At 40.5% G+C, this 14,697-nt stretch overlaps 1 protein-coding gene across 4 annotated transcripts in view; it reads left to right on the top strand.

Moving 5' to 3' along the window:
- ap1b1 (adaptor related protein complex 1 subunit beta 1) overlaps positions 1–14,697 on the top strand; it is an 87,280-nt gene that overhangs the window by 66,802 nt on the left and 5,781 nt on the right. For all 4 annotated transcript variants that reach the window (XM_068005908.1, XM_068005907.1, XM_068005909.1 and 1 more), the window contains 3 exons: positions 5,091–5,220; positions 9,231–9,315; positions 11,485–11,571. In XM_068005908.1, the coding sequence (XP_067862009.1) occupies positions 5,091–5,220; positions 9,231–9,315; positions 11,485–11,571 (302 nt within the window). The remainder of the gene's footprint in view (positions 1–5,090; positions 5,221–9,230; positions 9,316–11,484; positions 11,572–14,697) is intronic.

Genomic DNA, 14,697 nt, shown 5'->3' with positions numbered 1-14,697 from the left:
TTGCTGATGATTGAGAATAGACTGATGGGGCGGTAATTGGCCGGATTGGATTTGTCCTGCTTTTTGTGGACAGGACATACCTGGGCAATTTTCCACATTGTCGGGTAGATGCCAGTGTTGTAGCTGTACTGGAACAGCTTGGCTAGAGGCGCAGCTAGTTCTGGAGCACAAGTCTTCAGCACTACAGCTGTAATGTTGTCGGAGCCCATAGCCTTTGCTGTATCCAGTGCACTCAGCCGTTTCTTGATATCACGTGGAATGAATCGAATTGGCTGAAGACTGGCTTCTGTGATGGTGGGGAAATGAAGATGGATAATCCACTCGGCACTTCTGGCTGAAGACGGTTACAAACGCTTCAGCCTTGTCTTTTGCACTCACGTGCTGGACTCTGCCATCATTGAGGATGGGGATGTTTGCAGAGCCTCCTCCTCCCGTTAGTTGTTTAATTGTCCACCACCATTCACGACTGGATGTGGCAGGACTGCAGAGCTTTGATCTGATCCGTTGGTTGTGGAATTGCTTAGCTCTGTCTATAGCATGTTGCTTCCGCTGTTTAGCATGCATGTAGTCCTGAGTTGTAGCTTCACCAGGTTGGCACCTCATTTCTAGGTACGCCTGGTGCTGCTCCTGGCATGCTCTTCTACGCTCCTCATTCAATGGGGAAATATCCTTATGACCCAAGGATCTTCTAGTGGTTGTCAGTTTCTGTTCATTTTGCCACTACAAATGGAGTTGGATAGAGCGCCATAAGCAATGCTTGCATATGTGTCATCAGAGATTGCTTCTTTGAGTGTAGGCCAGAAGGGGCTGTGCTGGACTGATGCTTTTAACTATCAATGTAGTGCATGTTTCTGATCATGCTCTATGGTTGCTATGTTTTTTGCTTCTGTGAATCACTTTAGTTGTAAATAAATCTGGATGGATAGTTTAGGCTGTACAAAGTGTCTCAACATCCTTTCCTGACCATCATGCTAGGTGACGTTCTAAATATTCCTTTCCTCTGGTACTGTCCATTTCCCTTTCAAATCCACTACCACCATCCTATTTTTAAAAAAACCCCTTGATCTCTGTCCTTGCAAACTACCGCCCCATCTCAAACCTCTTTCCTTTCACGTCCTTTAATGTGTTATTGCCTCCTAAATCCATGCCTTTATTTCCCGCAACTCCTTGTTTGAATCTCTGCAATTAGGTTTCCACCCCTGCTACAGCGCTGAAACAGCTTGAACCAAAGTCACAAATGATATCCTCTGTGACTGACCGTGGTGTATTATCCTTCCTCATTTTGCTTGACCTCTCTGCAGCCCATGATACGGTCGATCACGCCATCTTCCTTCAACGCCTCTTGCCCGTTGTCTAGCTCAATGGCCTTGCCCCTCCCTATCTAATTTACTCTGGCCCGACAATGGCCCCCTAATTTCAGTTTTTCTTTGATTCTGGCCTCTTGTGCATCGCACTTTCCTTTCCTCCCCGCCCCTCGCTTGCCCCACCATTGGCTCGCTTGCCTTTAGCTACCGAGGCTCCATGTTCTGTAATTCCCTCCCTAAACCCCTCTGTGCCTCCACATCCAAATCCCTCTCCTTTTAAGACCTTCCTTTAAAACCTACCTCGTTGACTAAAATTTTGGTCAACTCTCTTAATATTTCCACCTTTGGCTCAGCATTCTCTCTGTTTTTTGATTACGCTTCTGTTAAACAACTTGTGAATTTTTTCTATATTAAAGGTGCTATATTAATACAAGTTGTTGCTATTGTTATAATGATGTAGTGTTTTCCACCTTTAAAATTAACAAGGGATGCAGTGTGGAGCCTATGTATTCTTCAGTCACCAATTTACCATGATTGGGGTTAATTCAGGACCAGAGTAGGTTTAAGTTTGTGGTTTGTTTATGGAAACTGTCAAAAAGCTATTTGCACATGTAAAGAGGCATTGGAGAAATCCAGGACTGAGACGTGGGTCAGTATTTAAACTATTTGGCTTTATTTCAATGTGTGAAATTTGCATTGTTTGCACATGGTGTAATTCTTATTTATTTTCCACATGTATTGATAGGCCTACTGTTAACTGGGGGAGAGTGGAATCAATGGGGCCAATACCTGTCCATTGTCAACTGGAGAAGGGGGAAATTGACAGGGCCAATGCCTGGCACCTGGCCACTGAGGGAGAAGAATCGACAGGTCCAAGACCTGTATACTATCAACTGGGAGGAGAGAGGAATTGACAGGGCTAATTCATCTAAGAGTTTTAGTCAGACTCAGTGTAGCCTCCTGAGCCTGTTAGTAAATTGTCAATGGAGCAGAGCAGAATTGTGGGAGACAGAGCTAATCCAGGTAACTACAGGTCTGTTAACTTAACACCTGTGGTAGGGTAAATTTTAGAGTCTTTATTTAAGGATGAAATTACCACATATCTAGATAAAGATTAAATAATTAGAAGTAGCCAGCATGAATTTCAGAAGAGATAATCATCTTGGCAGACCTAATAGGGAGGCTTAATAGAGGTATTCAAAATTATATGGGGCTTTGATAGAGCAAGTAGGGAGAAACTATTTCCTCTGGAAAATGGGTCAATAACCAGAGGGCATAGATTTAAAATAATTGGCAAATGAATTAGAGGGGAAATGAGGAAACACTTGTTCATACAGAGGGTTGTTAAGATCTGGAACGCACTACCTGAAAGGGTGCTGGAAGCAGATTCTTGAAGTGGTCTATTATGCAGGGTTACGGGGAAAAAGCTGGGGTATGAGACTAAATTGGACAGCTCTTTCAAAGAGCCGGCACAAGCATGATGGGCCGAATGGCTGCCTCCTGTGCTTTAAGAGTCTATGATTCTATTTGGTGATTTTATGAAACCTCTTAAAATTCTTTGAGGGGGTAACGGGCATGGTGGATGAAGCAAATGCAGTGTATATGGTGGACATGGACTTTAGGAAAGCCTTTGACATGGTACCAGAGGGAAGATTATTGGAGAAGATTAAAGGGTATGGAATTTTTTTGGGGGTGTGGGGTAGGTAGGGGGAATAGCAAAATGGTTAAAGGGAAGAAAACAGATTTGGAGTTAAGGACAGTTTTACAGTGTGGTTGGAAGTGGAGAGTCGTGCTCCAGAAGGTTCAGTTCTGGGACCACTTCTGTTCACTCTGTATATCAGTGATTTGGATATAGGCCTAGAGGGAGTTGTATCAAAATTTGCAGGTGATATCAAAATAGGAGGTATAGTTAATTCTTTGGAAGACTAAAGGAAACTGCAAAGGGATATTGACAAGATGCTACAGGTGCACAAAGCTCTGGTTAGACTGCATCTGGAGTGATGTGTTCAGTTCTGGGCACTGCACTTCAGGAAGGATATATTGGCCTTGGAAGGGGGTGCAGCGCAGATTCACCTGAACGATACCAAGGGCTAAAAGGCTCAAAATAGTTGAGCTTTTTCTGGTCTCAGCACGTATAAGTAATCGGGGTCAAAATCATAAGACACTATTCCTTGGTCAATTTCTTCCTGAAGGCCAAGCTCTTAAATTAACTTGTGATTTTCCCCATTTGCTGATTAACATATCCCATGTAGATGATGAATTTTCAAACGAGAGGATCACGCAGAAAGTAAATAATATAACTTTTATAGCTCAGGAATACCACAGCTTAACCAGGAAGAAAATCTTCACCTGTGCATGATTCAGTCATCCAGATGTATTTAGACTTTGAAATAGAAACAGAATCTGAAAATGTTAAACTAAATTAACTTTTACTAACATTGTTCATCACTTTAAAGGGGCTGGTGGAATGATTAGTTTAGTTTAGAAAAGTTTACCATTTCTAGCACTTTCAGCAGTCTCTGATGATGATTCCTTCCATAGTTGACAAATGTATGATATAATTTCAAACCTCTGAGAAGTTGACTGAAGAGACTGTGTAATGAGCTAGTCATTTGGTAGAAGCCATATTTCCTGCAGCTAATTTTAAAATTTTGGGGTAACTCAATGTAAACTAATAAGATAGTTTTGTGGAACATTGTCTTTGTTTGTGGAAGAATGAGTTCATATGTCTTCACTGCTTTTGTGTCCATCTCACTTTGTTTACTTTCTGGCTTGCTTTTTTCTTCGGCTAATTATTTTCTCCCTTTTTGTCCATTTTACTTCATCACCATTCTGCCCCCCTCCCCCCAAAACAAAATATGTATTTGCCAGCTGTTCGTATAGAAAAGGTGGAAGATATGTACTTGTAAGCCCTGTGTTATATGATACTGATGTGCTTAAACTCACATGTCAAACCAGTAATGAACATTGGAAAGCAGTATACTTTTTGCTTTAAAATTATTTTGTATATTATACTTGTGCATGTCAACGCTTGCTCTTTGGAAATGCTTAAAAATGTGAATGTTTTAAAAAACGTTTAGACAATTGCATTAGTAATTCAATACTGACTGATCATAAGTCATTGCTGGAAAAGTACATGACTACTGCCTGCCAGCCTAATATATTTTGAAAGTATTATGTGCACAGAACATTATATACATTGTTTACTGTTGAAGGTGTAGAATAATAAACTGTAGAATTTGTGAATGAATAATTAATTATATGGGGTTGATTTTAACCCTACCCACAGGGCGGGTGGGCAGTTAAAAGCAAGCAGGTTACTTATCTACTTCGATCCCAACCATTTCCAGTTTCAACTGCAGGGTTTTGCAGGCAGATGAGATGTCCACTTAAAACAGGCAGGAGCCTCAAATTTATGTAAGTTGGGGTCCTATTAGAGCAATAGGATCCTGATGCAATTTTAACCGGGGCCTGAGCGGGGAAACCACAGTGGCTTTCCCGCTAGGCAGAAGCAGAGATTGAAAGGCATCATGGCTCAGCTTGATAGTGCCCTCACCTAGCCCAGGAGTGATAAAGCTAGTTACAGCCCCACTATCACCCCTGCTGAAACTAGTTCCTTCAGCATAGACCAAGGATTGAACACGGACCTTCCTGGTCTTTATGGCTTATTGCTCCATCAGGCAAAGCCTTTACCTGCAAAGCCACCAGAAAGACTAATCTTAATTTCATTAAGGATGATGTGAGTTACAAATGTTTTGTTAACTTTGTATTTTCTTTGTTTCATAGCTTTGGCATGGCACCAGCTGCTCCCCTGCAGGTCAATGCCCCACTTACTCCTAACCAGACAGTTGAAGCTTCTCTCCCTCTGAATACGGTTGGTCCAGTCATGAAGATGGATCCTCTCACCAACCTACAGGTCTGAATTAAACTACAGCTAAATCGTTGAAATTTTTGGTAACTGCAGATTATTACCACTCCCCTTTCCTTCCTTCTTTACCTCCAACCTGCACTGTTCCAGTAAGATGGGAAGGGGAAAGAAAAATCAGTTGAAGCCTTGGCTTTGGCATGTAATGGGGTAAAATTAATTGAGTAAACATTGGGGCATGCAAAACGTTAATTTTAGAGAAGTCATTATGCCAGCAAAAGTTAAGGTTTCAGGAAAGGGGTGGCTAGAGACCCATTTATGGAGTTTGTCTTAGATGACTACATTTGTATTTGAATAGTTGTGCAACTCCCATTAATTTTGGTTTGCAAATTTCTTCTTTTGCTCCCTATAATCATAAAATAGCTTAATTTAGTTGGGGGGGGGTGGTGGAGAAGGTACTTTACAATCATAAATTTTAGTTTTGAATTAACAGAACAAACAACGGGCCAGATATTCCTGTGAGCAATGAATGCCACCCGCCATTCATTAGACTTGCACTTGCCCATAGACTTTTCATGGGCTTTTGCATGGCAAGTTCCTCTCATGGGACGCTCAATCCAACGCAGCGCCCTCTCCCGGGCATCTGGGACCTGTGTGAACGGGGCAAGCAGCTATGTAATCCCATAACCAATCAGATTGAAGCATGTTAATAAGCAGCACAGTCGGAACCAGAAAGTGTAAGTTGGAATAGTGAATTCAAATCAGGTACAGAAAGCAAAATAAAGAGAGGGTAAGAAATAATGAATTAAGAGACAAAGGAAAAAGTAAAAAAAAATTAAAATTAACTTTGTTTTAAATGGTCAACAACAATTAAAATCTGAAGGAATGAGACTCCACACGTGTAAAAGTTAATTTTCAGTGCCAGAGAGGTTGTTTGGCAGTCATTAAGACTGTAAAAAGTGTGTTAAAAGTCGCCGTTAAAAAGTGTGCTTAGACTTGAAATGACATGACATCTTTTTTTTGGCACGATTAACTCGTATCCATCAGGTCAGTGCAGGAACTCCATTCATTTGAATGGCGAGCCAGTCGGCGAGATGCCATTCTCGAGAGTTTACAGAAGAGGGTCGCATTTGGTGCAACAACTTCCGGATTTCCGCGTTTGACTGCGTGTGTGCGGTTGCTGGAAGTTGCTGTACCAGATACACAGAAATAACTGTGAGCCCTGTTAGCCTCACCATTATTTTCACAAGAAAATCTGGCCTATTATTTAGATTTTGACAAATACCTTTAAGGGGTGAATTCTTGATGAAGAAAGAGGTACTTTTACTAGACTAGTAAAGTGTTTGATGTTCTGAAGAGTTTTGAAAGCAGCACTTAAGTTGATTGCCTAACAGATTGAATTGACTCTTGAAATGTATATGCCAACCAAGAAATGATCTGCCGGCCATGAAATATAGTCAGTTAGTGGCCACCAGCCACGATCTATGCTTGGAGCTGTATCTTATACTTAACATTTTGTATCTGTTATACTAGAAACTCAGTACACACTTTTATCTTCAACTTAGTGTGTTTGCCTGGATCACAGGATTATACAGTGACTTCAGTACATCACATATAATTGCTAACTAGTGCAAATGTTAAATGCAAAATCACTTGCCCCCATGATTATATTTCACTTGCTGTCTGTGTATGAGGAGCATGGTGAGAGAGAGAAGCACAAAAATATTATGAATTATTTTTGACGTGCCTCTGCCCTGCTTAAGGATCTGCTTTGAACCATGCTTGACTGATCCTGAGTCTGAGAAAATTTGAACTTGGAAATTTATGTAAATTTTCACTAAGTGCAGAAATATGTCGTAGTGTTTCCTAACAGTCTCTGTACAGCTATTTTTCTGATAACCATGTAGCATTTTCAAAGTTTAAAAATTGTTCTGATATTTACCAAAGGGTTTGTTACAGTTCTTGGTAAATCTGTACCCTCTTCCTCCTGTGCTAGGTCTAAACTGAATGGAGGGTAAGAAAAGCCCCATCAATCTCTCCCCAAGCAGTAGATGTTGGGCCAGAATTTACTGACAAAATAACGGTGAGGCTAACAGCGTCACCGTTATTTATGCGCAAATCACACAGCAACTTCAGGTGAGGGCAGATGCGTGGTTAAACGCGAAAATCTGGAAATTACTGTCCACAATACGCTGCTCCGCAAAAACGGCATCTCGCTGTCTGACTCGCCGTTAAAATGCATTGAACGGCGTGAAGTTCCTGTATTTGCATGCTGGATACGAACTAAACTCGCCACAAAGTTAGGGCTTGTCCTTTTCAGTCTAAGTACCCTTTTTAACAGCGTGATAAGTCTTAATTACTGCCAAACAACACTTCTAGCACTGAAAATTAACTTTTACAAGTGTGGAGTCTCATTCCTTCAGTTTTTAATTGTCGGAGATTTTTTTAAATTTAAAGTTGCTTTTTAACTTTTTCTTTGTCTCTTTTTTCTCTCTCTCTCTCAAACCAGTTTTTCTTTCCCCCTCTTTATTTTGCTTTCTGTACCTGATTTGACATTGAATTCACTATTCTAACTTACACTTCCTGGTTCAGATTCTGCGCTGTTCATTAACGATTCTTCAGTCTGATTGGTTAAGGAGATACACAGTTGCTTGCCCTGTTCACGCAGGTGCCAGATGCCCTGTAGAGGGTGCTGGGCCCGTTGGATCTCTAACTTACAGCAGCTTGCTGTGCAAAAGCTCCAGAGAGTAAGTCTAACGACTAGTGGGTGCCGTTCATTTGTTGCCTACAGTAAATTTTGGCCCATTGTAACCTTGCACTCTGTCCTCCCACCTCTTAGTAATGCTGTCTCCTGGCAGAGGCAAAAAGAAGCCCAGTTCAACATAAACTCTAGGAAATTTTGTCCAAATCTCTGAAGCAATCATGCAAGCAGGATGCGACCACTATTTTCCTTGATGCAACATAATCCAAACTATGTAACCTGTATACCCCGGAACAGAATATTTTCATTGGAAGATGAAAGTAACGTGATCATTTTAGTAGGGCTTTTTTCTAGTTCCATCAAAACTGCTCAAAAATGAATGCTTCATACTTATGGCAATGTAAATGTCGTCAAATACCAGTTTCTACTGCAGACTTTTTAAACGTTGGCAGTATCTTGAAAGCAAATACCGCAAAGCCTATCTTGTCAAACATTGCAGCATTCGTGAAGTCTGCCATAACTCTTGTGTGTTTGAAACTTTCCCAAATTAAGCGAAGGGAATATCCCATGACCACTGGCATCATTGATGCAACTGAACTGGCCCATCGTCACTTTGTCCTGCTCCCACCCCACTTTGTTTTTTTTTCATCTTGAGGTTATTCTGCAATGTTCTCTAATTGAGTGTAAACAAATAATTATATCTCAATCTTCTGCTTATATTCTGTAACTAATTTATGAAAGGTTTGAACCTGAGTTGATTTGCAACCATGTTTTCTACCCAGCCTTCTTTGTGGCAAACTGGCTCACCTTTACTCACCAGACTCCTCATGCCCTACCGTTCTGCGACACTTGTGTGCTTATGCGCAAATAAATTGAACTGCTGGAGCAGATGCAGACATTGATTACATAAATGGCACTGTAATCGGCTTGTCTTTGCAGATCACATTTTCTTGCTTCTTTCTCTGAATTCAGATAATGCTCTTTGATGAACTTTCATAAATTGCTGTATTTACAATTTTGGTTAGAACATAGTTGTAATTCAAACCATCTTTTTAGAATCAGCTGATTACAACTTTTGTTTCATAAATTTGGAAAAAACATTGTGCCTGAGCTCATGATTCAAATTAAAATACTTGTGAATGGCTGAAACTGGAGGGTACTCAATAATTACAGCACAATGTGGGTGTCAATCATTCTAAATGGCGTTTTAAATGCTTTTATAATCAATTGAAGTAAATTTGCATTGCATCTATATACTGTGGCATTTGTCTACAAGGACAGAACAAATGATGCAGGAAAATCACTGACATTTAAGAGCGCTAAAACACCATAATTCTACCTTTTTTACTTTTGTGAACAGGTTGCAGTAAAGAACAATATTGATGTCTTCTACTTCAGTTGCCTGTACCCAATTAATATGTTGTTTGTGGAAGATGGAAAGATGGGTGAGTGTTTTCAGTATTCCTAGTGCAGTTGCTTAAGATGGATGAACGAAGGCTCTATTTATCTGTTGCAAACATTAAAATGATCCTCTGAAGAAGAAAACAAAAACATAACTTACTTGGGATAGTATGTAATTGAATTCTGTGTGCTAAATCTGAATGTGTGTGAGCTGATTTGAAATACAATTAGTTCTGAATTTTTGCACAGTTCTGTTGCAAGTTGATGATAAAAGATTAAAACATGCCATCTATTGGAAATTATATCTAACTACTATTCGTCTCCACATTCTATACTTGGGGAAATTTTCCTTTTGAAGAATGCATTGTCCTTTATACAGCTTTCCATGCTTTTTTTCTCTTGTACTTTCTCTTGTTTTTGCTATCAAATTTGTTTCTCTAGTGAGAAATCTTCCATCTATTTTTAGCATGTGGGCTTTAATTTTAGTTAGAATCAGAATTTTGTATCACAGAAAAAGGCCATTCAGTTCATTGGCCTTTGCTAGCATTGGCTCTCAAACAGCTTGCCACTTGGTCCCATTCCCTTCCCTTTACCCGTACCCTTTTAAATTTTTCTTTTTCAAATAATTATCCATTTCCCTTTTAAAAACTATTATGGATTCTGCTTCCACTACAGTTTCTGGTAGGGCATTCCATATCCTAACTGTCTTCTGATTTTTAAAAAAAAATTATTCTTCTAACCTCTACTTTTTTTTGGTGAGAAGTTTATGCTTTCTAGTTACTGACCAGTGTAAATAGATTTTCCCTAACTAGATCATGGAGCTGAACTTATGTCAGAATTTGAATTTGTGCCGAGCTCTGGTTTTAAACATAACTAAGTTGATCTTAGCTTGCAATGCCTGAGCAGCTGGGAAGGATTCTGACCCCACATGGACCTAAAACTTTATTCTTCAAAACTGAGCAGGTCGAATTGGCATATACTCACTATCATTCTTGTCATTTAGTGACATTGGCTATGTACATAAAATTCAAAAATACATCTTCAAGTAGCTGTCAGGGTGGTAGTGCATCTGTATTTTTAAAGGGTTCCTTGTGGACAATTTGCTGAGGGACACCTTCCCTGGAGGACTGCCAAGCGCACCCACCTCTATTCCAAGTAGCTAGGATTGTTGGTAAATCTTTGAAGTCCTAATATAACCATTCTATATTACAAATTTCATATTAGTCCAATTATAGGCTTGTCAGGATAGAAAGCTTAGTTATTCGAAACGGTTTGACTTCTAGACTTTCCTAAGTGTCTATCCAAGCTCTGTTCCTCAGCTGAAGTCCCTATTGGAGGTCAAAAACAAGTTCTTATTTTAAAACAAAATTCTTGCAGCAGTCAAATTAATTTCTTACTATGGACGCTTACTGGCTAAATTAACATATCTAGGTAAATGAGTAGAAGGGGCATGGTTTTCTCAGGAGGCTCACTGGCATGCAGATGGACTAAAACCAAGATGTGTGTGGAGGGCCTCCAGTATCACTACTTGCTTTTAGGGTATTGAATTTTATTGACTGATGAGGCAATACAATAATAACTAGATAGGACCATTTAATGAAATGTAAAGTATTTAATTAGTGTTCAACTACTTTCTTTCACCTTATATCACTGGAAGTGTCACCTCTTAGTGGGGCATGTGTCCATGGGTGCCAACATCCCTCCAAAGCCTCACCAAAATGCCCATTCTTCATATGTGAGCCTAGATAGCAGCAGTAGGCTATTCACTTATGAAAGGCATTTAAGCCAAGCTTGATCATATTCTCACTTGACTTCCAAGTGAACTTCCACAATTCTACAATTAGCCTCAATATCCTTGAACTATGAAGGGGAAAAATCCCTACTGGGTGTGCAGATATCTAGGTGTCAGGTGAAGACAGGATAGGACTTTGTCTTCCACTATCAAATAGCCTGCTGATCATTTCTATGCTCACAAGCCATTTAGATGAGGTGCTAGAGGCTCCTGGCATGTGTAGCTGCATAGGCTTGTGCTTTCTAAGCAACTTGAATGGTGTAAAGCTTTATATTTTGCTAAATTCAGGTTGTCATCTGACTTCAGGAAGGGTGCTGTTATGTACATGTTAGAATGAACAACAAATTTAATTTTTCTGATTAATTTTGGATCCAATGCAAGTCATGTATAATTTGTGCCACCCATTTTTTTTCCTGTACAGATCGACAGATCTTTCTGGCAACCTGGAAAGACATTCCAAATGAGAATGAAGTACAATTCCAAATCAAAGACTGCCACCTTAATGCAGGTAAAATGTGCAACATTTTTTTTGATTATTTATGGATATTATCAGGTACTTGGCATCTCTAAATTAGTGTTTAAATTGTTCCCAATTTTGTGACCGGCGTCGTCTTCACAATGGAATCAAATTATTCTGAATATTTGTGTGTTGCTGTCAATTTACAAAACCATTAAAGGTCATCTACCGTGGATGTGGAGTTTCATCCTTAAGGTACTACTAGTGGATCTATTGTGACGCTGCCCACAGAAAGCGAGGACAAAGCAAAATACCCTCAATGTCTGAGTGCTGCTATAGGTGGGCATCTGGAGTCGTTGAAGCTCCATTTTATTAGTGGAAGTGTGTAGCTGCAAGTGTTACTGTGTCACAAAATAAGGAGAGTGCCACATATATAACAAATTTAATATGTTATTGATTTACCTTCTCTTTCAATAAATTCTGGCTTGGCTGAGGAAATCTTAGAAATCACCTCTCTTTTGTGCATCACCTAGGAGCTGGTATTAAGAGATTGAGGGGGTGATGTTCGAGGTTGCATCATCTAATGGATAAATAAGCATCGCAAAGGCATGATGGTCTTTACTCGCCGTTCTTCTTGTGCGTTCATAACTTTAATGGTTTCCAGGGAGCAATCTGCTAGAACATTGTGTAGATGGGTTTCCTACCAGAATCCATATTCATATGATATCTGGTACCTTATATATTTTTTGAATTCAGGTCAGAAACTGAGCTTTATCTGTGTATATACTGCAGCTATTGCAATTCCTCTCCAAATGCTTTGATTGGGAGTGCATTCTTAGTAACAATATTTCAGAGATGCATAGAAATTTACTCCTACTTGTTTTCAGCTAATATAAAAACAGAAAATGACGGAGAAGTTCAGCAAGTCAGGCAGCATCTGTGGAGAAAGAAACAAAGTTAATGTTTCAGGTCGAAGACCTTTCGTCAGGACTGGAAGATATTAAAAGGGTTAAAGTTTTTGAGCAAGTACAGAGCCGGGGGAAGGAGGGAAGGTCTGTGATAGGGTAGAGGTGCAAGTGATTAAATGACAAAAGGGATGGTGATGCAAGGCAAGGAAGGTGGTAATGGAACAGGTTAAGAAACAAAAGATTGATCAGGTGTAGCTGTAAATGGCAGCAGCAGAACCATTACCAGCACTAGCTGACTGAAAAAATGGGTGCAGTGGTTATGATCTGAAGTTATTGAAATCAGTGTTGAGTCCGGAAGTTGTAAAGTGCCTAAACGAAAGGTGAGGTGCTGTTCCTCGAGCTTACGTTGAGCTTCGTTGGAACAGCGTAAGAGGCCGAGGTCAGAGTAGGAGTGGGAAGGGGAATTAACATGTCAACATGTCAGGGTCACGCTTGCGGACAGAGCGGACGAGTTCAGCAAAGCGATCACCCAGTCTGCTTTTTATCTCCCCAATGTAAATGAGACCACATTGTGTGCAGCGGATACAGTATACTAAATTGAAAGAAGTACAAGTAAACCACTGTTTCACCTGGAAAGAGTGTTTGGGGCCCTGGACGGTGGGAAGGGAGAAGGTGAAGGGGCAGATGTTGCATCTCCTGCACTCTCAAGGGAAGGTGCCTTGGGGAGGAGAGCGGATGTTGGGGATGATGGAAGAGTGGGCTAGGGTATTGCGGAGGGAGCAGTCCCTTCGGAATGCTGAAAGGGGAGCAGAAGATGTGTTTGGTGGTTGGATCGCGCTGGAGGAGGCGGAAATGGCGAAGGATGATACGTTGAATGTGGAGGCTAGTGGGGTGGAAGGTGAGGACGAGGGGGACCCGATCATGGTTCTGGGAAGGAAGGGAAGGGGTGAGGGCAGAAGTGCGGGAAATAGGATGGACACGGTTGAGGACCCTGTCAACGTTAGTGGAGGGGAATCCTTGGTTGAGGAAAAAGGAAGACATATCGGAAGCACTGGTCGATTAGGCACTTCACAACCTTCTGGACTCAACATTGATTTTAATAACTTCAGATCATAACCAATGCTCCCATTTTTTTCGGTCAGCAGGTGCTGCTAATTGTTCTGCTGTTAACATTTACAGCTCCTCTAGACCCATCTTTTGTTTCTTTACTTGTCCCATTACCACTCACCTTGCCTTGCAGCATCATCCCTTTTGTCATTTAATCATTCCTGCCCTCCACCCGATCACAGACTTTCCCTTTTGTTCTTTCCTCCCCTCCCCTTTCCCGGGCTCTGTACTTGCTTAAAAACTGTTAAATCTTTACTTCTTCCCGTTCTGACAAAAGGTCATCGACTTGAAACGTTAACTGTTTCTTTCTCCATAGATGCTGCCTGACTTGCTGAGTATTTCCAGCATTTTCTGTTTTTATTTCTGTTGAAGTATGAGTTGCAGTTTGGTAGATATCTTCTGGATGCTGGTGCTTTTTGTAGACCAGGAGGACCTGTCTTTTTTTTATCTTCAGTATTAACAAGCCAGTTTCCTGACACATGTAGAGCAGGAAGGAATGAAGAATGCTTCCTAGCTTAGAGTTGTCTCTATTCTTTGAATGGAAGTGTCCTTCACATGAGTATTCCACCCCACTGGCCCTGCATTCTTGCAGAGGAGCTGCTTGGGGGGATCTATTATTTCTCTTACTGAAAGCACCGTACCTTATTAAACCTTTGATCTCTATACATGGTATTTAAATTTGTTGTCTTGCTAGCTAAGAAAATTTGGCTTTTGAGCTTGTGAATACTCTAGGCCTGAAGGTATCATGGTTAACAGTTCTACCATTAGATATGATTTCTGCTACAACTTGGTCTTTGGAGCTCAGTCATTTTCTCTTAGTTTTTGTATTTTCTTTAGCATGACAATAGCACCAACATTCACCCTTGCTCCTAATTTCTACCTAAAGTGGTTTCACAATTTTGTGTCACTCAGGAGATTAGTGCCCACTTCTTATCTGGCACCCCTGAACAAAAAGCATGTATTCTGCTACAACAAAAGCAAAATACTGCAGATGCTGGAAATCTGAAATAAAAACAGGAAATGCTAGAAATACTCAGCAGGTCAGGCAGCATCTGTGGAGAGAGAAACAAAGTTAACATTTCCGGTCAATGACTTTTCATCAGTACTGGAAGAAGTTAGAGATTTAAAAGTTGATAAGCAAGTAAGGGTTGTAATGCTACTC

The sequence above is a fragment of the Heptranchias perlo genome, chromosome 25 (assembly GCF_035084215.1).
Source record: "Heptranchias perlo isolate sHepPer1 chromosome 25, sHepPer1.hap1, whole genome shotgun sequence".
In the NCBI taxonomy this organism is placed as follows: Eukaryota; Metazoa; Chordata; class Chondrichthyes; order Hexanchiformes; family Hexanchidae; genus Heptranchias; species Heptranchias perlo.
The sequence above is the reverse complement of the archived record's forward strand: the minus strand, read 5'-3'. Positions and strand labels throughout refer to the sequence as shown.